A 26551-nucleotide genomic window follows, 5' to 3' on the forward strand; every position below is an offset into this window, starting at 1 on the left:
AGTATCAGTCCTTAACCCCTCAGTATACACATGGTTACCATAATGTATATATAAATCTTCAAGCAGGGAAAAAGAATAATGAACTGTGGACACAGTGGCTCATACCTGTAATCCTAGCACTTTGGGAGGCTAAGGTAGAAGGATTACTTGAGCTCGGGAGTTTGAGAACAGCCTAAGCAACAGGAAGACCTCCTCTCTACAAAAATATTTAAAAAACACCTGGGCAGAACAACATATAGTCCCAGCTACTCAGGAGACTGAGGCGGTAGGATCACTTGAGCCCAGGAGTTCAAGGTTACAGTAAGCTATGGTGACACTGCTGCACTCTAACCCTGGTAACAGAGTGAGACCTCATCTCTGGGAAAAACAAAATATAATGATACTTAAGGAATTTTAAATTTGGAGGTGGGGGAAGAGTCTTGCTCTGTCACCGAAGCTAGAGTGCAGTGATGTTATCATAGTTCACTGCAACCTCAAACTGCCAGGCTCAAGACTTGATCCTCCCACTTTAGCCTTCAGAATAGCTGTGAATACAAGTGCCCACCACCACACTCAGCTAATTTTTTTAATTTTTTATAGAGTCAAGATCATGTAATGTTGCCCAGGCTGGTCTCGAACTCTTTACTCAAGTGATCTTCCTGCCTGGACATCCCAAAAGTGCTCGTATTATAGGAGTGAGCCACCTGTGCCCAACCAAAATGGATAATTTATTTTAGAAATTAGACTTTGTGTTATCTTGGGTAAAGATGGAGAAATAAGTCCAAAGGGGAGAATTGAAGGTTCAGGAAGAAAAAATCAATCACCAATCAGCCTATGAAATAATGGTATAGATGGACAAGGTAGAACTTGCAAGGAACTCTAGAAGCTAGATACATTGTATTAGAGTGAGACCATGAAAGCATAGGAAGTGTAGTGGTATAGAAGTCAGTGGAAGGCTGTAGTTCATGTATGTCTGCTGTTTCTATTAAGTGGGCTTGAGGTCACTGGTCAACAGGACTGGCAGTTCAAGAACAGGAAAGAACAGAGACAAACTGGAACCCAGAATGCATTTCTTCATCTGCCTCTCACCTCCTCTGACTACAATAACCTTCAGAAAGTCATGGCAGCTACTTCACTTTCATCTTTTAGATCTCACACTAATTTCTCTTTTGGCTGACTTTAGCTCACAACCATATAGAGAAATAGGTTCTAAAAAACTTAATTCTTTTTTAGTCAAGTTTACACTATATAAGCCACTGCAATATACGTAGAACCTCCAAATTTTGTAAATTGAATTTAGTTTCAATTTCATTACTCACTTGAACAGGAAAAGGAAGAGCTAAGAAACATGTATTGCTTTATATATATATACACACACACACACACACACATATATATATATATATATGTTTTTGTGGGGTTTTTTGGTAGAGACAGAGTCTCACTTTATCGCCCTCGGTAGAGTGCCGTGGCGTCATACAGCTCACAGCAACCTCCAACTCCTGGGCTTAGGCGATTCTCTTGCCTCAGCCTCCCGAGTAGCTGGGACTACAGGCACCCGCCACAACGCCCAGCTATTTTTTTGTTGCAGTTTGGCCAGGGCTGGGTTTAAACTCACCACCCTCGGTATATGGGGCCGCTCCCCTACCCACTGAGCCACAGGCGCCACTCTGCTTTATTTTTTAAAAAATCCTCCTCAGGCATTCCTAGTTAACATGCCTTACTGGCACACTTTTCAGAAACAGAAAGTGGTGATTGTAAATGCTAAATACTATAGAAAAGTTTAAGGTTCTTATATAAATATTTCTTTGTCTTTGGTGGTCAACATAGAATTTAAGTATAATTTTAAAACAATCATCTATTGGGATCTTCTGAAGAAGGATCTAAGAAGTGTTTATTGTATGCTGCACTAAGAACTTCTGTGTGTCTTATTTCATTTAATTCCTATACCAATCCTGTGAGGCTCACAGGTGAATAATTTACTTCTCAGTCAGCTGATCTTTTTTTATTGACTTAGTTTTAGCCTACTTTTTAAAAACTTTTTATTGAGGGGATAATACATAAAATAAAGTGAACTAATCTTAAGAATACAACTTAATAAGTTTTTATATATCTGTATATACATCCATGTAATCACCATGCAGATTAAAATTAGAGCTTTTTTCAGTGTCCTTGATTGATTTTTTTTTTCCCCCTCTAGGTCATTTGTACTTCCAGGTAAACTGCCTTATGTGTTTAATAGTTTTCATTACAGTGGATGGTGCAGTTCTTGGAAAAATGCTGAGGGAAATAAATATTAACAGTAAAGTAAAAATGGTAGTGTGCCCCATAACTGCTTTAAATGATACCTATTTATGTTACTTTCTTTTTCTGCTTTTACCCTAAAACAGGTAATCAGATCCTGTCCCTCGGGAGCTTCTCAAAAGATCAGATTTATCCAATGAAACTCAAGGGCATCTCCATCTGCTATTCCGCTCTCAAATCTGCCTTGTGTGGAAATTATGTCAGCTTTGGCGTCTTCAAGTTGTACGGGGACAACCATTTTGACAATGTACTCCAGGCCTTTGTCAAAATGCTGCTGTCAGTGTCCCACAGTGACTTGCTAGTAAGCAATCATGAAATCTGGAGTCTTTGTGTGAAATGTGAAGTAACACCACCACAGGCCTGGAATTATTATAATGAAGCTCAGGGAGTTAGAATAGCACCAGAACATTTTATGTTCTAAAATAGTATACTTGCTCTAACTTAGAGAATTTAGACAACTATAATGTCTGTATTTCTTATAATTAAATGTGCAGTTTAGAAAGCTGCAGCTACCACCTTCTGACAAATTGGTCATCTGGAGTGCTTTAGTTTCTACATGTAAAGAAAATTTAATTAGCAATTTTAACTAATTGCTTACAACAATACTCATAATTCAAAAACAGTCTGTGTTTCCTGGACCAGAAAATACAGGATTGGCTGCAGGATAGTCCTCTTCCTCCTATACTACTCTTTCTACTTCCCCTGCTATTTGGCCTTCCCTTTTATGAAAATTCTGGTGTGGTGGACACTGTGCTGAATTGCAAGTTGAGCAACCTGGCATGTAGTCTGCTCTGTGCCACTCACTAATCACCTTCTGTTTCTCCAGGCTTTAATTTCTTCACTTTTAAAATGATTGGATTAAACTATGTGACCTCTAGTCCCCTTCTCTGCTTTCCCATCTAGTTTCTATAATTTATGTCATTAGTCTTAAGATTTTGATGCCTATAAGAAACCTGAGATGTTGATTGGAAATTCAGATTTCCAGCTTCTCCACTGACTTGTGTCATTACCAGACTTCTTAAAAACATCTCTGCCTGATTACATAGAAGCCAATATATGCCCAACTTGGGTAACATAGCTGGATTCATGCTCAGACTTAGTTTAGGCTTTCCCACCTACTTCAACCCCAAGGTTACAAGCAAGATGTGCAGGGCCTTTGTACGTCGGCCTCTGAGAAATGCTCCTCGACTGTCTTATGAGATAGTGCACCCTCTTGTATCTTTCTAAACTAATCTTAATTGAACCACACCTCCAGCTGAGGTTGTGAAGCCTCTTTGTAGTAGAATGGAATGCTCATTGAAGAAGGCTATGCCTGTTTGATAAAAATTACAGAGTAGAAACATGAGTCAAATCAACCATATGTCAAAGTCACCTCATTGAGGAAACTTTCAGTACAGTTATAGGCTACCTAGAAAACTGGTATGGTTTCAGGAATTTTTCTTTCACATTTTCTCTAATAGTCAAGCAAACTTCCAATTCAGTAATTCTCAAACTTGAGAGTGCATGAGTCTCTGATAGCGTATAGGTTAAAGGTGTACATTTCAAAGCTTCACTCTAGAGCTTTTCATTCAGTGAATCTCAAGTGGGTGTCAAGAAACTACATTTTTAACAAGCACCCCAAAGTGAGTCTCATAGAGGTGGTTTTAACCTCACTTTAAGAAATACTCCTCTGGTTTACCTTTTGAGTGTCATGCTCCTTAATATTGGTTGGATTGTTTTTGAGATTTTCCAGATATTATTTCTCATGCACTTATCTTTTGCCTATTATATATGCTAAGTCTTTTACCAAATTATGATTTATTTAGCCAGGTTGGCATTGTATGAATACAGCAAACTTTGATGCCAAATACTATTTTAACAGCAGATTTCTTTGTGTTTAAAAACCAAAAAAAATGTTACGCCTATAATCCCAGCACTCTGGGAGGCAGAGGTGAGTGGATTGCCTGAGTTCACAGGTTCCAGACCAGCCTGAGCCAGAGCAAGACCCCACCTGTAAAAATAGCCAGGCGTTGTGGCAGATGCCTGTAGTCCCAGCTACTTGGGAGGCTGAGGCAGAAGGATCAACCACTTGAGCCCAAGACTTAGAGGTGTTGTGAGCTGTGATGCCATAGCACTCTCCCAAGGGTGACAAAGTAAGACTCTGGCTCAAAAAAAAAATAAAAATAAGAAAGAAAGAAAGGAGGTTGCCTAGCCATCGTTAAGCACTGTTCAATATTAGAATATTCCAGTCCAGAAAAATAATTCACACAGCCTTCTATAAATGTCATACTACAGGGATTTTACTTGCATTTAAGTGCTAGCCATATAAGGTAAAATTGAAATAATGTACTATGCTATTATCTTCAAATTAGAATTTCTAGAGATCAAGAGATTCCTATTATAACCCCTTTAAATGCAGGATTGGGACTCATTATGTCGTTTGTTCTATGTATGTATTGACCTTATGTTTAAGTAAGTTTACAATTTCCAATATTACAAATGGCAGTCTCTACTGGACCATATGTAAGATGTCTTTTTCTTCCCTGTGGGTTGACATTTAGTGTATCTCTGTGTTGTAGCAATACCGGAAACTGAGCCAGTCTTATTATCCACTCCTGGAATGTCTCACCCAAGACCACATGAGCTTCATCACCAACTTAGAGCCTCCTGTACTCCTGTATGTTCTCACTTCTGTCTCAGAGGGACTCACTGCTCTTGGTAAGAATCATGTAGGACATTGTTTGCAGTGGAGAAGCTTGATTATAGTCTCTTAATTTATTGAGACTACCATCCTACAAAGGGGGAAAAGACAATATGAACCTAAACTGAAAGATTATTTTATAACTATTACTTGCACATGAGAAAGTATTTTTTTCATATATGATATACAGTTTGTTATTTTTAATCGGCTTTATTTTGATATAATCTATAAACAATAAAATTTACTAATGTTAGGTGACCAGTTCAATGAGTCCTGACAAATATGTACATTTACACAATAATGAACCACCACCACAACATAGATAAGCTCTTTTATTGCCCTTTTTAATTAAACTCTTCCTCCTACCTCTCGTACCAGAGAACCACTGTCTACTTTTTCTTACCGTAGTTTGCCTTTTCCAGAATTATATGTAAGTGAAATTATGTAACATGAAAGTTGAGCAACCTGGCATATAGTCTCTCTATGCCACTCACTAGTCTGGCTTACTTCATTTAGCATAATGGCTTTGAGATTTACCCATGTTGTTCTGAGAATCATTTACTTTATTCCTTTCCATTGCTGAGTATTATTCCATTGTATGGACTACTACAGTTTACCCATTCACCAGCTGATGGACACTTGCATTTTTCCATTATGTAGCTATTTTCAGTATAGACATTGTGAACATCCATATACAAGTTTTCATGTAGATATTATATATTTTTATTTCCCTTGGGTGGGAGTGGGATTTGGGTATTAGATACTGAGTATATTTTTAGCATTGTAAGAGATAGACAAACTGATTTCCAAAGTGACTATAGCATTTTGCTCCCACCAACAATCTATGTGGGTTCCACTTGCTTATCGCTTTATTATCTTAGCCATCCTATTGGGTGTGAAGTAGAATCTCATGTGGTTTTAATTTTCATTTCACTAATGAATTAATGATGTGAGCATCTTTTCATGCTTATTTGCCATTCATGTATCTTCTTGTTAAAGTGTTTGTTAAAAATCTCTTTTTTCTTTTTTTTTTTTTTTATTGCTGGGGATTCATTGAGGTTAGTACAAGAAACCATGTTACGTTGATTGCATTTGTTAGGTGAGGTCCCTCTTACAATTGTGTCCCACCTCCACACACCTCCCTCCTTCCCTCTTTCTGCTCTTCCCTTCTCCCACGCCCTCCCTCTTTCCCTCTGTCTGTTCTTCCTTTCCCCCATCCCTCTCCCACCTTCCCTCTTTGCTCTCCCCTTCCCCTACCCCCCACCATGTAGTAGGTCATTAATTATCCTCATATCAAAATTGAGTACATTGGATTCTTGCTTCTCCATTTTTGTAATGCTTTACTAAAAATAACGTGTTCCACTTCCATCCAGGTTAATACAAAGGATGTAAAGTCTCAATCTTTTTTAATGTCTGAATAGTATTCTGTGGTATACATGTACCACAGCTTGTTAATCCATTCCTGGGTTGGTAGGCATTTAGGATGTTTCCACATTTTGGTGATTGTAAATTGAGCTGCGATAAACAGCCTAGTGCAAATGTCCTTCTGGTAAAAGGAATTTTTCCTTCTAGGTAGATGCCCAGTAATGGGATTATAGAATCAAATGAGAGGTCTAGCTTGAATTCTTTGAGAGTTCGCCATACTTCCTTCTAAAAAAGTTGTATTAGTTTTCAGTCCCACCAGCAGTGTAAAAGTGTTCCCTTCTTTCCACATCCATGCCAGGATCTGCAGTTTTGAGATTTTGTGATATGGGCCATTCTCACTGGGGTTAGATGATATCTCAGGGTGGTTTTGATTTGCATTTCTCTAATAATTAGAGACGATGAGCATTTTTTCATATGTTTAGCCATTCGTCTGTCTTCTTTAGAGAAGGTTCTATTCATGTCTCTTGCCCATTAATATATGGGATTGTTGGCTTTTTTCATGTGAATTAATTTGAATACTCTGTAGATCCTAGTTATCAAGCTTTTGTCTCATTCAAAATATGCAAATATCTTTTCCCATTGTGTAGGTTGTCTGTTTGCTTTGGTTGTTGTCTCCTTAGCTGTACAGAAGCTTTTCAGTTGCATTAAGTCCCATTTGTTTATTTTTGTTGTTGGAATTGCCATGGACATCTTCTTCATAAAGTCTTTCCCCAGGCCAATATCGTCAAGTGTTTTTCCTGTGCTTTCTTTGAGGATTTTTATCATTTTCTGCCTTAAATTTAGGTCTTTTATCCAACTTGAATCAATTTTTGTGAGTGGAGAAAGGTGTAGGTCCAGTTTCGGTCTTTTACATGTGGATAATCCCAGCACCATTTATTGAATAGGGAGTCTTTCCCCCACTGTATGTTCTTGTTTGGTTTATCAAAGATTAGGTGGTTGTAAGATGTTGATTTCATTTCCTGGTTTTCTATTCGATTCCAAATGTCTATGTCTCTATTTTTGTGCCACTACCATGCTGTTTTGACCACTATGGCCTTGTACTACAGCCTGAAGTCTGGTATGCTGATACCCACGGCTTTGTTTTTATTACTAAGATCTGCCTTAGCTATATGGCATTTTTTCTGGTTCTATACAAAACGAAGAATTATTTTTTTCTAAGTCTTGAAAGTATGATGTTGGTATTTCTTTTTTTTTTTTTTTGTAGAGACAGAGTCTCACTGTACCGCCCTCGGGTAGAGTGCCGTGGCGTCACACGGCTCACAGCAACTTCTCACTCTTGGGCTTACGCGATTCTCTTGCCTCAGCCTCCCGAGCAGCTGGGACTACAGGCGCCCGCCACAACGCCCGGCTATTTTTTTGTTGCAGTTTGGCCGGGGCTGGGTTTGAACCCGCCACCCTCGGCATATGGGGCCGGCGCCCCACTCACTGAGCCACAGGCGCCGCCCATGATGTTGGTATTTCAATAGGGATGGCATTGAATCTGTAGATTGCTTTGGGAAGTATAGACATTTTAACAATGTTGATTCTTCCCTGCCAGGAGCATGATATGTTCTTCCATTTGTTAATATCCTCTGCTATTTCTTTTCTTAGGGTTTCATAATTTTCTTTATAGAGGTCATTCACTTCCTTTTGTTAGGTATATTCCTAAGTATTTCATTTTCTTTGAAGCTATAGTGAAGGGAGTTTTGTCCTTAATTAGCCTCTCATCTTGGTTGTTATTGGTGTATACAAAGGCTACTGACTTGTGGACATTGATATTATATCCTGAGACATTATTGTATTTTTTGATTACTTACAGGAGTCTTGTGGTTGAGTCTTTGGGGTTCTCTAAGTATAAGATTATATTGTCAGCAAAGAGGGAGAGTTTGACCTTCTCTGCTCCCATTTGGATGCTTTTTATTTCCTTTTCTTGCCTGATTGTATTGGCTAGAATTTCCAGCCAATAGAAATGTTGAATATGGAGTGGCGATAGAGGACAACCTTGTCTGATTCCAGTTCTCAGTAGAAAAGCTTTCAGTTTTACTCCATTCAGTAAAATATTAGCTGTGGGTTTGTCATAGATAGCTTCGATCAGTTTAAGAAATGTGCCACCTATGCCTATACTCTTCAGTGTTCTAATTAGAAAAGGATGCAGAATTTTGTTGAATCCTTTTTTCTGCATCCATTGAGAGGATCGTATGGTCTTTGTTTTTGCTTCTGTTGATAGAGTGAATAACATTTATGGATTAGTGTATGTTAAACCAGCCTTGCATGCCTGGTATGAAACCCAGTTGATCATGATGTATGACTTTTTTTGATGATAAGCTATAATCTATTGGCTATGATTTTGTTGAGAATTTTTGCATTGATACTCATTAGTGAAATTGGTTTGAAATTCTCCTTTTTAGTTGGGTCTTTTCCTGGTTTTGGTATCAGGGTGATATTTGCTTCATAGAACATGTTAGGAAAGATTCCTTCCTTCTCAGTTTTTTGGAATAATTTCTAAAATAAGCTCTTTTAAGGTTTGATAGAGTTCTGGTGTGAAGCCGTCTGGACCAGGGCATTTTTTTGTTGGGAGATTTTTTATTGTTTCTTTGATCTCCATGCTTGAAATTGGTCTGTTCGGGAAATGTATCTCTTCCTGGCTAAGTCTAGGGAAAGGGTGTGATTCCAGATATTGATCCATTTCCTTCATATTGTCAAATTTCTGGGCATAGAGTTTCTTGTAGTATTCAGAGATAATCATGTGTATCTCTGTGGCATCTGTTGTTATTTCCCCTTTATCATTTCTGATTGAGGTTACTAGAGATTTTACTTTTCTATTTCTAGTTAGTCTGGCCAATAGTTTATCTATTTTATTTATTTTTTTTAAAAAACTGACTCCTTCATTAATTTTTGGAATGATTCTTTTGTTTTCAATTTCATTAATCTCTGATTTAATTATGGATATTTCTTTTCTTCTGCTGGGTTTAGGCTTAGATTGTTCTTTTTCCAATTCCATCAGATGGCTTGTGAGTTTGTTGATGTGCTCTCTTTCTGTTTTTCCAATGTAGGCATCTAAAGCAATAAATTTTCCTCTCAGGACTGCTTTTGCTGTATCCCACAAGTTTTGGTAGCTTATGTCTTCATTGTTGTTATGCTCAAGGAAATTAATGACTTCCTCTTTTATTTCTTCCTGCACTCAACCGTCATTAAGCATAAGGTTGTTTAATTTCCATGCCTTTGTATGGGGTTGAATGTTTTTGTTGGAGTTGAGTTCCACCTTTATAATGCCTTGTACTCTGAGAAGATACATGGTAAAATTGCAATTTTTTTGATTCTGTTGAGGTTTGTTTTGTGTCTTGGGATATAATCAATTTTGGAGAATTCTCCATGGACCAATGTATGTTCTTTAGCTTTGGGATGGAGTGTTCTATATACATCTATCAAGCATAGTTGTTCTATGGTCTCACTTAAGTTCCTTATAACTTTGCTTAATTTCTGTTGAGAGGATCTGTCCAGCTCTGTAAGAGGAGTGTTAATGTCCCCTGTTATTATGGTATTATAGGATAGCATATTGTTCAAAATAATTAAGGTCTGTTTCAAGAATCTGGGAGCATTTAAGTGAGGTCCATAAATATTTAGAATTGAAATGTCTTGTATTTTTCCCTTGACCAATATGAAGTGTCCATCTTTGTCTTTTTTGACTTTAGTTGCTTTAAATCCGCTTGTGTCTGAAAATAAGATTGCAACTCCTCTTTTTTTCTGAATTCCGTTTGCCTGAAAAATTGTCCTCCAGCCCTTAACTCAGAGTTTTAATTGGTCTTTTGAGGCTAGGTGTGTTTCCTACAGGCAGCAGATAGATGGCTTGTGTTTTTTAATCCACTGAGCCAGTCTATACCTCTTTAGTGGGGAATTCAGGTGAATTAACATTTATTGAGATAAGTGTAGTAGCATTCTATTCATCTTAATCTGTGAATGTCCATTGCTTAGTTTTATCTTTTGTATCATTGTGGAAGCTAGGTTTTGTCCTTTAATTTCTGGGTGCTTACTTTGCTGGTGATCCATTATGATGGTCAGTGTGTAGAATAGGTTGAAATATTCCCTGTAGAGATGGTCTTGTTGCAAATTTCCTCAGTGTTTGCCTATCAATAAAAGATTTGATTTCTCCATCAATTTTAAAGCTTAGCTTAGTAGGATATAGAATTCTGGTCTGGAAATTGGTCTGTTTAAGTAGATTAAAGGTAGATGACCATTGTCTTCTGGCTTGAAAAGTTTCATTAGAGAAATCTGCAGTCACTCTGATGGATTTGCCACTATAAGTCAATTGACGTTTATTCCTGGCAGCTTGCAAAATCTTTCCTTTTGTCTTGACTTTGGACAGGTTCAGCAAAATGTGTCTTGGAGAAGTTCTATTAGAGTTTAGGTGACCTGGGGTCTGATATCCCTCTGAAAGGAACATGTCAGAATCTTTGGTGATATTTGGGAAATTTTCATTTATAGTATTCTCTAGTATGGCTTCCATTCCTCTGGGGCATTCTTCTTCCCCTTATGGGACACCTGTAACTCGTATGTTTGAATGCTTCATGAAGTCCCATAATTCTGTCAGTGAACGTTCTGCTTTCTCTCTCTTTTTTTTTCTGCCTCTTTAACTATCTGAGTTATCTCAATATCTTTGTCCTCTGAGATTCTTTCTTCTGCATGGTCTAATCTGTTATTGATACTTCCTGTTGCATTTTTAAGTTCCCTAATTGACTGCTTCATTTCCTTCAACACTGCTATATCTTTTTTATATTCTTTTTTTTCTTTTTTCTTTTTTTTATTGTTAAATCATACCTCTGTACCTGAGTGCAATCGCCTGTACCCATTCTAAGATGCACCATAGATGTGGCCCCACCCATTACCCTCCCTCCACCAAAACCTCCCCCCTCCCTTCCCCTTCCTTGGCCCTTTCCCCATAGTTTTGTGCTATAGTTGGGTTATAGTCTTCATGTTAAAGCTATAATTTAGCTTCATAGTAGGGCTCAATACATTGGATACTTTTTCTTCCATTCCTAAGATACTTTGCTAAGAAGAATATGTTCCAGCTCCATCCATGTAAACATGAAAGAGGTAAAGTCTCCATCTTTCTCTAAGGCTGCATAGTATTCCATGGTATACATGTACCACAATTTGCTAGTCCATTCGTGGGTCAATGGGCACTTGGGCTTCTTCCATGACTTAGCAATTATGAATTGGGCTGCAATAAACATTCTGGTACAGATGTCTTTGTTATATTGTGAATTTTGGTCTTCTGGGTATAAACCTAGTAAAGGAATTATAGGATCGAATGGCAGGTCTATTTTTAGATCTCTAATTATTCTCCAAACATCCTTCCAGAAAGAACGTATTAGTGTGCATTCCCACCAGCAGTGTAGAAGTGTGCCCTTTCCTCCACATCCACGCCAACATTTCTGGTTTTGGGATTTTGTTATGTGGGCTACTCTTATTGGGGTTAGTTGATATCTCAGAGTAGTTTTGATTTGCATTTCTCTGATGAATAAGAATGATGAGCTTTTTTTCATGTGTTTGTAGATTTTGCGTCAGTCTTCTTTAGAGAAGTTTCTCTTCAAGTCCCTTGCCCACCCTGAGATGGGATCACTTGTTCTTTTCTTGTTACTACGTTTGAGTTCTCTGTGGATTCTTGTTATTAGACCTTTATCGGAGACCTTCCCTTAACCTGGAAATATTTTCTCCCATTCTGAGGGCTGTCTACTTGCTTTACTCACTATGTTCTTGGCTGTGCAGAAGCTTTTTAGTTTGATCAGGTCCCAGTAGTGTATTTTTAATACTGTTTCAATTGCCTGGGGAGTCCTCCTCATAAAATATTCACCCAGGCCGATTCCTTCAAGAGTTTTCCCTGCACTTTCTTCAAGTATTTTTATAGTTTCATGACTTAAGTTTAAATCTTTTATCCAGTAAAAGTCTATCTTAGTTAATGGTGAAAGGTGTGGATCCAGTTTCAATCTTCTACAGGTTGCCAGCCAGTTTACCCAGCACCATTTGTTAAATAGGGAATCTTTTCCCCAATGAATGTTTTTAATTGGCTTGTCAAAGATCAAATAATGGTAAGTAGCTGGATCCATCTCTTGGTTCTCTATTCTGTTCCAGACATCTACTTCTCTGCTTTTGTGCCAGTTCCATGCTGTTTTGATCACTATAGTACCATACTGTTTTGATCAGCCAGTACCATGCTGTTTGGATTTATAGTACAGTCTCAGGTCTGGTAGCATGATTCCTCCTGCTCTGTTTTTATTTCTGAGTAATGTTTTGGCTATCTGAGGTTTTTTCTGATTCCATATAAAATGAAGTATTCTTTTTTCAAGATCTTTAAAGTATGACAATGGAGCTTTAATAGGAATTGTATTAAAATTATATATTGCTTTGGGCCATATGGACATTTTAACAAAGTTGATTCTTCCCAGCCATGAGCATGGTATGTTTTTCCATCTGTTAACATCTTCAGCTATTTCCTTTCTTAGAGTTTCATAGTTCTCTTTGTAGAGATCTTTCACATCCTTTGTTAGAGATACTCCCAAATATTTCATCTTCTTTGGCACTACGATGAAAGGAATAGAGTCCTTGACTGTTTTTTCGGCTTGGTTATTGTTGGTATATACAAAGGTTATGGATTTATGGGTGTTGATTTTGTAGCCTGAGACATTGCTATATTCCTTGATCACTTCTAAAAGTTTTGCAGTAGAATCCCTAGTGTTTTCCAGATATACGATCATATCATCTGTGAAGAGTGAAAGTTTGATCTCTTCTGACCCTATGTGGATACCCTTGATCGCCTTTTCTTCCCTAATTGCAATGGCTAAAACTTCCATTACAATGTTAAAGAGCAATGGAGACAATGGGCAACCTCGCCTGGTTCCTGATCTAAGTGGAAATGATTTCAATTTAACTTCATTCAATACGATATTGGCTGTGGGTTTGCTGTAGATGGCCTCTATTAGTTTAAGAAATGTCCCTTCTATACCAATTTTCTTAAGTGCTCTGATCATGAAGGGATGCTGGATATTATCAAAAGCTTTTTCTGCATCAATTGAAAGAATCATATGGTCTTTATTTTTAAGTTTGTTTATGTGTTGAATTACGTTTATAGATTTACGTATATTGAACCAGCCTTGAGACCCTGGGATAAATCCCACTTGGTCATGGTGTATAATTTTTTTGATGTGTTGTTGGATTCTGTTTGTTAGGATCTTATTGAGTATTTTAGCATCTATATTCATTAGTGATATTGGTCTATCATTTTCTTTTCTTGTTGTGTCTCTCCCTGGATTGGGGATCAAGGTGATGTTTCCTTCATGGAATGTGCTGCGTAATATTCCTTCTTTTTCTATATTTTGGAAGAGGTTTAGTAGTATAGGTACTAGTTCTTCTTTAAATGTTTGGTAGAATTCTGACATAAAGCCATCTGGTCCTGGGCTTTTCTTTTTATGGAGATTTTGTATAGTGGATGCTATTTCAGAACTTGATATAGGCCTGTTCAACATTTCCACTTTGTTCTGGCTAAGTCTTGGTAGGTGGCATGCTTCCAGGTATTGGTCGATTTCTTTCAGATTTTCATATTTGTGAGAGTAGAGTTTCTTGTAGTATTCGTTAAGGATTTTTTGAATTTCTGAGGGGTCTGTTGTTATTTCATTGTTACCATTTCTGATTGATGAAATTAGAGATTTTAGTCTTTTTTTCCTGGTTAGGTTGGCGAAAGGTTTATCTATTTTATTGATCTTTTCAAAAAACCAGCTTTTGGATTTATTGATCTGTTGTATAATTCTTTTGTTTTCAATTTCATTTAATTCTGCTCTGATTTTGGTTATTTCTTTTCTTCTGTTGCGTTTGGGGTTGAAGTGTTCTTCTTTCTCCAGTTGCTTAAGATGTTCCATTAAGTTATTAACTTCCTCTCTTTCCGTTTTCTTGAGGCAGGCTTGCAGTCTATAAATTTCCCTCTTAGGACTGCCTTTGCAGTATCCCAGAGGTTCTGGTAATTTGTGTCTTGATTGTTGTTTTGTTTCGAAAATATGGTGATTTCCTTCGTAATCTCGTCTATAACTCATGTATCCTTCAGCATAAGGTTGTTTAGCTTCCATGTTTTTGTGTGGGTATACAGGTTCCTGTTATTATTTAGTTCAACTTTTATTCCATGATGGTCTGAGAAGATGCAAGGAATAATTTCTATTTTTTTAAATTTGCTGAGGTTAGATTTGTGGCCTAGGATGTGGTCGATTTTGGAGTATGTTCCGTGGGCTGATGAGAAGCATGTGTATTCAGTTTTTTGGGGATGAAATGTTCTGTAGATGTCTGCTAAGTCTAAATATTGGATGGTTAGGTTTAAATCTAAGATTTCTTTGCTCAGCTTCTTGCTGGAGGATCGATCCAACACTGCCAAAGGAGTGTTGAAATCTCTGACGATTATGGAGCTGGAGGAAATCAAGTTACTCATGTCTGTTAGAGTTTCTCTTAGAAATTGAGGTGCATTGTGGTTGGGTGCATGAATATTAATAATTGAGATCTCATCGTATTGAGTATTACCTTTAACAAATATGAACTGTCCATCCTTATCCTTAATTATTATGGTTGGTTTAAAGCCTATTGCGTCTGCAAACAGGATTGCAACACCTGCTTTTTTCTACTTTCCATTTGCCTGAAATATAGATGACCATCCCTTCACCTTGAGACTATATCTGTCTTTTAATGTAAGATGCGATTCTTGGATGCAGCAGATATCTGGCTTGAGTTTTGTATCCAGTCTGCCAACCTATGCCTCTTTAGAGGACAATTTAAACCATTCATATTAATTGAGGCTATTGATAAGCCTTTCGAGAGACCAGTGGACATTTTTAATCCTTTTGCGACTGTGGAAGTTGGAATTTGATCAAGAATTTTTTGGGTGGGTTTACTTTTGTGGTGGAGAATTACGCTGGTCTTTATGGAGGATAGGTCTAAGAATGTCCTGGAGAGCTGGTTTAGTTGTGGCAAATTTCTTCAACATGTGAATGTCTTTGAAGTATTTAATTTCTCCGTCGTAAATGAAGCTCATTTTAGCTGGGTACAGGATCCTGGGTTGAAAGTTATTTTGTTTTAGGAGATTAAAAGTCGATGACTATCCTCTTCTAGCTTGAAGGTTTCAGCAGAGAGATCTGCAGTTATTCTGATATTCTTCCCCTTGTAGGTAATGGTTTTCTTTTGTCTGGCAGCTTTCAGAATTTTCTCCTTCATATTAACTTTAGTGAATTTGATTATGATGTGTCTGGGGGATGTCTTATTTGGGTTGAGTCGTATTTCGGTTGAGTCGAATTTCGGAATCTCTTGGCATGTCTGGAAAGTTGTCCTTCATAATCTCATGGAGAAGAGACTCTGTGCCTTGTGAAGCTACTTCGTCACTTTCGGGGATCCCTATAAGACGAATATTGGTTTTCTTCAAATTATCCGAGAGCTCTCTGACAGAGTGATCTGTTTTTGCTCTCCATTTCTCTTCTTCTTTTTGGGTTTAGGAGCATTCAAAAGCTTTGTCTTCAATGTCAGAAATCCTTTCTTCTGCTTGCTCCATTCTGTTACTGAGGAATTCTACTGTGTTTCTTAGATCTTTGAGGGATGCGACTTCTTGTCTCAATGTGTCGAAATCTTTGGTCATTTGATCTTTGAATCCATTGAATTCTTGAGATAACTTTTGGAATTCTAATTCAATCTTATTTGCTATCCAGATCCTGAATTCAATTTCTGACATCTCAACCATTTGTTTGTGCATGGGGTCTTGTGCTGTTTCTGCCCCATTGATCCTTGGGGGAGTAGATCTACTCTGATTATTCATACTGCCAGAGTTTTTCTGTTGATTTCGCCTCATGATTGTTTTTCACTGTTACCTCTGGCTGTCCTCAGAGTTGTGGAGGTGTCTCTCCAAGATTAGACCCCAGCGGGATCACTCTATTGTTGCTGGATCTTTGTAGGGAGTGACCCTGTGTAGTTCCTCTGGGGCTGCTCTAGCTAGGGAGTTCTGGTTGTGGAAGCAGCTCCGGTTTGTGACACACCCGGATCCAGCAACAAGGCTGGGAGTGGTGCGCACAGTTCTGGGAGTGCCAGGCACCCAGTGACTTTGGCACAGAGAGCCCAAGGCTCTAGCAGTCTCTGGCCAGGAGAAGAGCTCTGTGCAGAGGCAGGGAGGGCTCCAAAGGGCAAGCAGCTACCAGAGTCCCTGTCCAGATGAACGGGCTAGTGTGAAAGCTGGGAGGACCTAGGAGGGAAGATGCAGGGTTGCATGGCTCCCGCAGTTCCTGGTCAGGGAATGTGGAGGCCCGTTGGGTGCGGGTCACGGGTCAGGGATCGCTGCACAGCTCTTATGGAGGTCTGGGCAACGCCAAGTCGGGAGTTTGAGGTTGCTATGAGCTGTGACATCACAACACTCTACCCAGGGCAACAGCCCAAGGCTCCAGTGTGCCAAAACCGTCTCACTCTGCCCCTAAGGATTAAGGCTGTAAGGCAGCTCAGTCCCCATCTTCAGGCTGCTCAGTCAGTAGGTTACTTTGACCCGCCCAATCCTTGCTCTGAGACCCTGAGGGCGGAGCTTGCCGGGGCAGTTCTTTCACAATGGCTTCCTGTGCCCAGGTCAGTGGCTCAGTCTGGGGCCCCAGACAATGCCCAAAGTTCTCCACACTCCTGCTCAAGCTCTCCCCAAGGCAGTTCAACTGAGTGCCAAGTCCAAGAACACCAAAACAGTCACAGGTAAGGCCTTTCTGGTTTGCAGTCTCACTGCTGCTTGTACTTACAGTTGCTGGCATGATTAGGTCGATCGAACACACGCAACCACTTGCCAGTTTTCCACTGTTTTTGTCCTCCTCTTGGGGTCCAGAAGTCCCTTGCTGGCTCCCTGTATCCTCAAAGGGATGATTATAGTCCGATCCTACCGGCCAGAGATGCCTGGAGTCTTGTCTCCCCAGACTCACTGTTCCCAGTTGCAGGGAAGCTGTTACTCGGCCGCCATCTTTAATCTCTCCCCTTTTTATATTCTTCATATAGTTCATCTCTTATTTGATTCTGTTTTGGGGTTTTCTTTTGGTTATTTTCCACTTTCTCGGCTGTTTCCTTCATCGCTTTATCATCTGTATTTTTAATTCCCCTTCTGTCATTTCTAACATTTCTTTACAGGTAGAATTCTCTGCAGTAGCTACCTCCTGGTCCCTTGAGTTGGTTGCTCTGGACTGGTTTTTCATGTTGCCAGGATTTTTCTGCTGATTCTTCCTCATGAGTGGTTTTTTATGTTTCCTAGTGCTGATTTTCCTTCCACTTCCTCTTGCTCTTAAAGTTACTATGCCTCTAACCTAAGGTTTTGTTGAGTCCTTTTGCTATAGGACTAAAAAGGATGAGAAGATTGAAGAGAAAGAAGGGAAAAAAGATTTTAAAAAAAGAAAAAAGAGAAAGAGGATGTGAGTAAAAGGGAATATTGATAAAAAAGAAGAGAGGCACAGAAAGAGGGAGACAGGAATAACCTATAATATAATGTTGAATCCAGGTGATGGTAATAAAACATTTTTCCCTCATCTCCAATACTTTGTTTGACCCACACCTCAAAAACCCCCAACCTCTGAGGGTGCTGAGTTGGGTGGTTCCCTTGTGGTCAGCAGCTCTTTGCCAACCTGAGCAGACCTGGTATCCTACCTCCACCAAATAGAGAGGAAAGACAAAAATATTATAAATCAAACCAAACAAACAGAAAACCTTACAAGGTAAAATTGGGGGAAGAAACAAATAGCAGGGGCAGAAACAGTAGCAAAAAAGAAGTTCTTATTATTAAAGAAGGAAACAATGGAAAATTATATTTAAACTAGAAAAATGAAGAAAGAAAAACAAATCTAGAGGGAAAATGTTGAAGTTAGAAAAAGAGCAGTATATATATCTTGCTGAGTATTATCTGGGCAACAGGTGATCTTCTTGGGTATGAGATGCTAATCACAATGCAGATAGAGCTGTATGGAATGGCGACTGGAGGCCTCTGCTGACTTCTTTGCCCTCACACCCCGCAGGATTGAGAGCCTGAATCTCTCCTCAGCCCACTTAAAAGACACTTTAAACCTTGGCTAAGCAGAAGTGTTCCCAGGAAAACACTTGTCACTGGGATCTCTCCTAAAGTGGCTGCCCGCTTATCCAGTATGCCAAAATCGGCCTTTTGTCCTCCTCCTGGGGTCCAGAAGTCACTCACTGTCTTACTGCGTCCCCAAAAGGATGTTTCTGGGCAGACCCTACAAGCCAGAGAGGCCTGGAGTCTTCTCTCCCCAATCTCACCATGCTGGATTGAAAAGAAGCTGTTACTTGGCCACCATCTTGCCCTGTGCAGAGTGCCTTGATATGATAGCTCACAGCAGCCTCAAACTCTTGGGGTCCTCTAGTGGGTGGGACTATAGGCAATTGCCTAGCTAGTTTTTCTATTTTCCTAGAAATGGGGGTTCTCCTTCTTGCTCAGGCTGGTTTCAAACTCCTGAGCTCAAGCAGTCTACCCACCTTGGCCTACCAGTGTGCTAAGATTACAGGTGTGAGCCACTGCACCCAGCCTTTTGAGTCCTATTATAAGAAATCCTTATAACCCAAGTCCATAAGGATTTCTCTTATATTTTCTACTAGAAGTTTTATAGTTTTAGCTCTTGTGTTTAGGTCTGTGATTCATTTTAGTTTAATTTTGTATGTGGTGTGAAGAGAAAGCTGAGATTCTTTTTTAACATAGATATTCCTTTGTTCCAGTACTATTTTTTGTCTGTTTGTTTGTTTGTTTGTTTGTTTGTTTTAAGACAGAGTCTCACTTTGTTGCCCTGGGTAGAGTTCCATAGTGTCATAAGTCATGCAGCCTCACACTGTTGGGCTCAGGCGATTCTCTTGCCTCAGCCTCCTGAGTTGCTGGGACTACAGGCACCCGCCACAATGCCTGGCTATTTTTAAAGACCAAGTCTCGCCCTGGCTCAGGCTGGTCTTGAACCTGTGAGGTCCGGCAATCCACCCACCTCTGCCTCCCAGAGTGCTAGGATTATAGGCGTGAGCCACCGTGCCCGGCCTTGTTCCAGTACCTTTTGTTTTCCTTTACCTTGGATTACCTTTTACCAATACTATACTAAACAACTTTTATAATAAGTCTTAAAATCATATAGTATATCCCTGTAACTTTTTCTCTTTTAAAATTTTTTTGCCTATTCTGGGTTCATTACCTTTTTATACAAATCTTAGAATCAACTGATCAATTTCTCTTATTTAAAAAAAAAAAAAGGATGTTAATTTTTGTTAGGATTACATTAAATCTGTAACTCAATTGGGGGATAATTGACGTATTAACACTATTGAGTCTTCAGTTCCTAAAAATGGCATCTGTCTCCATTTATGTAGGTATTACCATTATTTAACATTTTTGTAGTTTTAAACTTCAGTTTCCTACTTTTCTTTGCTACCTTATAGAATTACAGGGTCTTTTGTTGTTGTTGTTTGTTTGTTTCTTGTTTTTGTATATTGACCTTGTATACTGCAACCTTGTTAAACTCTCTTACTTATTCTGGGAGCTTTTTGTAGTTTTCTGAAGATTTTCTACATATTTATTTGGTATGTGTCCAAATGAAGGCAGTTTTATCTCTTTCCTTTTAATCCAGATGATTTTTTTTCTTGCGTTATCTCACTATCTAGAACCTACAAAATAATGTTGAGTCAAAGTGATGATAGCAAAACTTTTTCTCTCATCTGCAATGTTAAGGAAGAATATTCAGTCTCACAACATTCTGTTGAAGAAATTCCCTTCTATTTGTAATTTCCTGAGAGTATTATCATGAATTGATGTTAAAATTTATCAAATGCTTTTTCTACATCTACTGATAAGGACAACTAGTTTTCTTTTTTGGTTTGTTAATGGATTATGTTCTTGTAATCATCACATTGAACATTAAACCAAACTTGCATTATACATTTAGTTATTATGTGTTACCCTTATGTTACTGGATTAGGTTTGCTGAATTTTTTTTGCTATTTTTTTACTATTAAATCATAGCTGTGTACATTTATGCGATCATGGGGCACCATATACTGGTTTTATAGACCACTTGACATATTTTCATTACACTGGTTAACATAGCCTTCCCGGCATTTTCTTAGTTATTGTGTGAAGACATTTATATTCTACATTTACAAAGTTTCACATGTACCCTTGTAAGATGCACCGTAGGTGTAATCCCACAAATTATCCTCCGTCTATCCATCCATCCTCCCTTCCTCTCCTCCCTCTCCCCCTTGCCCATATTCTTAGGTTATAACTGGGTTATAGCTTTCATATGAAAGCCATAAATTAGTTTCATAGTAGGGCTGAGTACATTGGAGACTTTTTCTTTCATTCTTGAGGTACTTTACTATGAAGAATATGTTCCAGCTGCATCCATGTAAACATGACAGAGGTAAAGTCTCCATCTTTCTTTAAGGCTGCATAATATTCCATGGTGTACATATACCACAATTTATTAATCCATTCGTGTATCAATGGGCACTTGGGCTTTTTCCATGACTTAGCAATTATGAATTGGGCTGCAATAAACATTCTGGTACAAATATCTTTGTTATAATGTGATTTTCGGTCTTCTGGGTATATACCTAGTAGAGGAATTATAGGATTGAATGGCAGATCTATTTTTAGATCTCTAAGTGTTCTCCATATCTCTTTCCAAAAGGAATGTATTAATTTGCATTCCCACCAACAAGGTAGAAGTGTTCCCTTTTCTCCACATCCACGCCAACATCTCTGGTCTTGGGATTTTGTGATATGGGCTAGTCTTACTGGACTTAGATGATATCTCAAAGTAGTTTTGATTTGCATTTCTCTGATGATTAAAGATGATGAGCATTTTTCATGTCTGTAGGCCGTGCACCTGTCTTCTTCAGAGAAGCTTCCCTTCAAGTCCCTTGCCCAGCCTGCGATAAGATCACTTGTTCTTTTCTTGCTTATACATTTGAGTTCTCTGTGGATTCTGGTTATTAAACCTTTGTCGGAGATATAACCTGCAAATATCTTCTCCCATTCTGAGGGCTGTCTGCTTGCTTTACTTACTGTGTTCTTGGCTGTGCAGAAGCTTTTTAGTTTGATCAGGTCCCAGTAGTGTATATTTGAAGCTGTTTCAATTGCCTGGGGGGTCCTCCTCATAAAATACTCTCCCAGACCTATTTCTTCAAGAGTTTTCCCTGCACTCTCTTCTAGTATTTTTATAGTTTCATGTCTTAGGTTTAAATCTTTAATCCAGTGAGAGTCTATCTTAGTTAATGGTGAAAGGTGTGGGTCCAGTTTCAGTCTTCTACAGGCTGCCAGCCAGTTCACCCAGCACCATTTGTTAAATAGGGAATCTATTCCCCACTGAATGTTTTTAATTGGCTTGTCAAAGATCAAATAACGTTAATTAGCTGGATTCATCTCTTGGTTCTCTGTTCTGTTCCAGACATCTAATTCTCTGTTTTTCTGCCAGTACCATGCTGTTTTGATCAATTTATACTATAGTCTGAGGTCTGGTTGCGTGATTCCTCCTGCTTTGTTTTTATTTCTGAGTAATGTCTTGGCTATTCGAGGTTTTTTTCTGATTCCAAATAAAATGAAATATTATTTTTTCAAGATCTTTAAAGTATGACAGTGGACCTTTAATGGGGATTCCATTAAAATTGTATATTGCTTTGGGTAATGTGGACATTTTTTTTTGTGGTTTTTGGCCAGGGCTGGGTTTGAACCCGCCACCTCTGGCATATGGGACCGGCGCCCTACTCCTTGAGCCACAGGCACCACCCCGATAATGTGGACATTTTAACAATGTTGATTCTTCCCAGCCATGAGCATGGTATGTTTTTCCATTTGTTAACATTTTCAGCTATTTCTTTTCTTAGAGTTTCATAGTTCGCTTTGTAGACATCTTTCACATCCTTTGTTAGATAAATTCCCAAATATTTCATCTTCTTTGGCACTACTGTGAATGGAGTAAATTTTTCAGCTTGACTATTGTTGGTATATATAAAGGCTACCAATTTATGAATGTTGCTTTTGTAACCTGAGATGCTGCTGTATTCCTTGATCACTTCTAAGAGTTTTATAGTAGAATCCCTGGTGTTTTCCAGATATACAATCATATCATCTGTGAAGAGTGAAAGTTTGATCTCTTCTGACCCTATATAGATACCCGTGATCACCTTTTCTTCCATAACTGCGGTGGCTAAAACTTTCATTACAATGTTAAAGAGCAGTGGAGACAATGGGCAGCCTTGTCTGGTTTCTGATCTGAGTGGAAATTATTTCAATTTAACTCCATTCAATACGATTTTAGCTGTGGGTTTGCTGTAGATGGCCTCTATCAGTTTAAGAAATGTCCCTTCTAGTACCAATTTTCTTTAGTGTTCTGATCATGAAGGGATGCTGTATGTTATCGAAAGCTTTTTCTGCATCAGTTGAGATAATCATATGGTCTTTGTTTTTTATTTTGTTTATGTGCTGAATTATATTTCTAGATTTACGTATATTGAACCAGCCTTGAGACCCTGATATAAAACCAACTTGGTCATGATGTATAATTTGTTTGATGTGTTGCTGGATTCTGTTTGTTAGGATCTTGTTGAATATTTTTGCATCTATATTCATTAGTGATATTGATCTATAATTTTCTTTTCTTGTTGAGTCTTTTCCTGGTTTGGGGATCAGGGTGATGTTTGCTTCATAGAACTTGTTGGGTAGTCTTCCTTCTTTTTCTATATTTTGGAACAGGTTGAGTAAGATAGGTACTAGTTCCTCTTTAAAGTTTTGGTAGAATTCTGACGTGAAGACATCTGGTCCCGGGCTTTTCTTTTTAGGGAGATTTTGTATGGTTGATGCTATTTCAGAACTTGATATAGGCCTGTTCAACATTTCCACTTGATTCTGGCTAAGTCTTGGAAGGTGATGTGCTTCCAAGTATTGGTCAATTTCTTTTAGATTTTTATATTTCTGAGAATAAAGTTTCTTGTAATATTAAGGATTTTTTTAATTTCTCAGGAGTCTGTTATTTTGTCTTTGTCATTTCTGATTGATGAAATTAGAGATTTTACTCTTTTTTGCCTGGTTAGGTTAGCCAACAGTTTATCTATTTTATTCACCTTTTCAAAAAACCAACTTTTTCATTTATTGATCTGTTGTATAATTCTTTTGTTTTCAATTTCATTTAATTCTGCTCTAATTCTGGTTATTTCTTTTCTTCTACTCAGTTGGGGGTTGGAATGTTCTTCCTTTTCCAGTTGCTTGAAATGTAAGTTGTTAACTTCCTCTCTTTCCGTTCTCTTGAGGAAGGCTTGCAGTGCTATAAATTTCCCTCTTAGGAAAGGTAACACAGAGGTTCTGCTAATTCATGTCTTCATTGTCATTTGTTCCAAAAATTTGGCAGTTTCCTTCTTAATGTTGTCTATGATCCAACTATCATTCAGCATAAGGTTATTTAATTTCTATGTTTTTGTATGAGTACGCAGAGTCCTGTTGTTGCTTACTGAGTTCAACTTTTATTCCATGGTGGTCTGAGAAGATGCAAGGAATAATTTCTATTCCTTTAAATTTACTGAGGTTAGACTTGTGACCTGAGATGTGATCGATTTTGGGGTATGTTCCATGGGCTGATGAGAAGTATGTATATTCAGTTTTGTTGGGATGAAATGTTCTATAGATGTCTGTTAAATCCAAATGTTGGATGGTTAGGTTTAAATCTAAAATTTCTTTGCTTAGCTTTTTATTGGAGGATCTATCCAACACTGCCAAAGGAGTGTTAAAATCTCTGACTATTATGGAGCTGGAGGAAATCAAGTTGCTCATGTCTGTTAGAATTTCTCTTATAGATTGAGGCACATTCTGGTTGGGTGCATAAATACTAATAATTGAAATCTCATTTTGAGTATTACCCTTAACAAATATGAAGTGACCATTCTTACCCTTCCTTACTTTTATTGGTTTAAAGCCTATTATATCTGCAAATAGAATTGCAACACCTGCTTTTTTCTGATTTCCATTTGCCTGAATATGGATGATAATCCTTTCACCCTGAGTCTATATTTATCTTTTAAGGTAAGCTGAGTTACTTGTATGCAGAAAATATCTGGCCTGAGATTTTGTATCCAATCAGCCAACCTGTGCCTCTTTAGAGGACAGTTTAAGCCATTCACATTAATGGAGAATATTGATAAGCCTGGTAAAATTTTGCGTATCGAGTTTTTCCTAAGTCCAGTGGACATTTTTAACCCTTTCTCCACTGTGGAAGTTGGAGTTTGATCAAAAGTTTCTGAGTGAATTTACTTTTGTGGTAGAGGATTATGCTGGTCATTATGGAGGATAGGTCTGAGAATATCCTGAAGAGCTGGTTTGCTTATGGCTAATTTCTTCAACATGTGAATGTCATTAAAGTATTTAATTTCTCCATCATAAATGAAACTTAGTTTAGCTGGATACAGGATCTGGGGTTGATTTTGTTTTAGGAGATTAAAAGTCGATGTCCACCCTCTTCTAGCTTGAAAGGTTTTAGCAGAGAGATCTGCAGTCATTCTAATATTCTTCCCTTTATAGGTTATGGTTTTCTTACGTGTGGCTGCTTTCAGAATTTTCTCCTTCATATTAACTTTAGTGAAGTTAATTATGATTAGCCTGGGGGATGTCTTATTCGTGTGAGTCGTGCTGGGGTTCTGAAACTGTCTGCTATCTGAATCTGTTTCAGAATCTGTTGGGATGTCTGAAAAATACTCCTTTATAATTTCACGGAGAAGGGCCTCTGTGCCTTGCAAAGCCAATTCATCACTTTCAGGGATTCCAATGAGGCAGATATTAGCCTTCTTCGAATTATCCCAGAGCTCTCTGAGAGAATGACCCGTTTTTGCTCTCCGTGTCTCTTCCTCTTTGAGAGTTTGGGAGCATTCAAAAGCTTTGTCTTCAGTGTCAGAAATCCTTTCTTCCGCTTGCTCCACTCTGTTACTGAGGGATTCTACTGTATTTTTCAGATCTTTGAGGGCTGCAAATTCTTGCTTCAATGTGTCCAAATCTTTGGTGGTTTTGTCTTTAAATTCGTTGAATTCTTGAGACAACTTTTGAATTGCTCCTTGAATTTCTAATCGAACTTTTCCTCCATTGTATTAATCTTGTTTGCAATCCAAATTCTGAATTCGATTTCTGACATCTTGGCCATTTCTTTATAAATGGGATCTTCAGTTACATCTGCCATATCTTTCCTTGCGGGGTGCGGGGGGTTGATCTATTCTGGTTATTCATGTTACCAGAGTTTTTCCACTGATTCCGCCCCATGATTATTTTATACCATTTGACTACATGAGTGGATAAGGAAAAGTTTGGTTCAAGGCTCCAGGAGTAGTGATTAACCAGCCCTTTGCCCAAAAGCTGGGACTGGTGTCTCTACCTTTTCCCCTGGAGCTTTGCCGAGGACCCATACAGTGCTACAGCTTGAGAAACTGGGGACCTGCTTCGTGTGGTGGGGCTAAGTGGCTCTATCTTGTTTTCAGCTGGTCTCTGTCCAACCCTAGTGAATAGTTACTCTGGGTTGAAGTCTCAGCTGTGGAGAAATACCAGCAATTAAGTCACCCCACCCCCCACAGGCAACAATTGGAAAAGGAAAATCAAACCTTCCTACAACCACACACCCAGGGTATCACTTGGATAGTCCTCGGGCAATACGCTCAGTTCAAAAGGTCCAAATCAATTGTCTCAGTCAGCACCTGTCTCAGGTGGAGAGTTTAAACCAGGTGTCCTCAACCTTTTTAAACAGGGGGCCAATTCACTGTCCCTCAGGCCAGACTATAGTTATAGAAAAAAAAAAAAGAACTATGAACAAATTCCTATGCACACTGCACATATCTTATTTTGAAGTAAAAAACAAAACAGGAACAAATACAATTCACACCACTTCATGTAGGCCGCAGTTTGAGGATGCCTGGTTTAAACGGTCTCTGGCAACTAGATCGCAGGGTTCTGCTGACAACTCAAATTACTTGCTCCGGTGCTCTGTGAGGTCAGGAGGACCCACCAAGCAAATAGATTAGTCTGGGAAGGTTGATGCCTCTTTCCCCACCTTGCACCTCTGTCACACCCAGTCTCTGATAACCCCACAGGGATGTGACCCAGTTGCCTGCAATGGGCAGATACTCCAGTGGTTTGCACTG

The 26551-nt window shown here is 38.6% G+C and overlaps 1 protein-coding gene across 2 annotated transcripts in view; it reads left to right on the top strand.

Moving 5' to 3' along the window:
* RANBP17 (RAN binding protein 17) overlaps positions 1-26551 on the top strand; it is a 480295-nt gene that overhangs the window by 407331 nt on the left and 46413 nt on the right. For both annotated transcript variants that reach the window (XM_053566863.1, XM_053566864.1), the window contains 2 exons: positions 2370-2584; positions 4842-4980. In XM_053566863.1, the coding sequence (XP_053422838.1) occupies positions 2370-2584; positions 4842-4980 (354 nt within the window). The remainder of the gene's footprint in view (positions 1-2369; positions 2585-4841; positions 4981-26551) is intronic.

This window comes from Nycticebus coucang, chromosome 17 (genome assembly GCF_027406575.1).
Source record: "Nycticebus coucang isolate mNycCou1 chromosome 17, mNycCou1.pri, whole genome shotgun sequence".
In the NCBI taxonomy this organism is placed as follows: domain Eukaryota; kingdom Metazoa; phylum Chordata; class Mammalia; order Primates; family Lorisidae; genus Nycticebus; species Nycticebus coucang.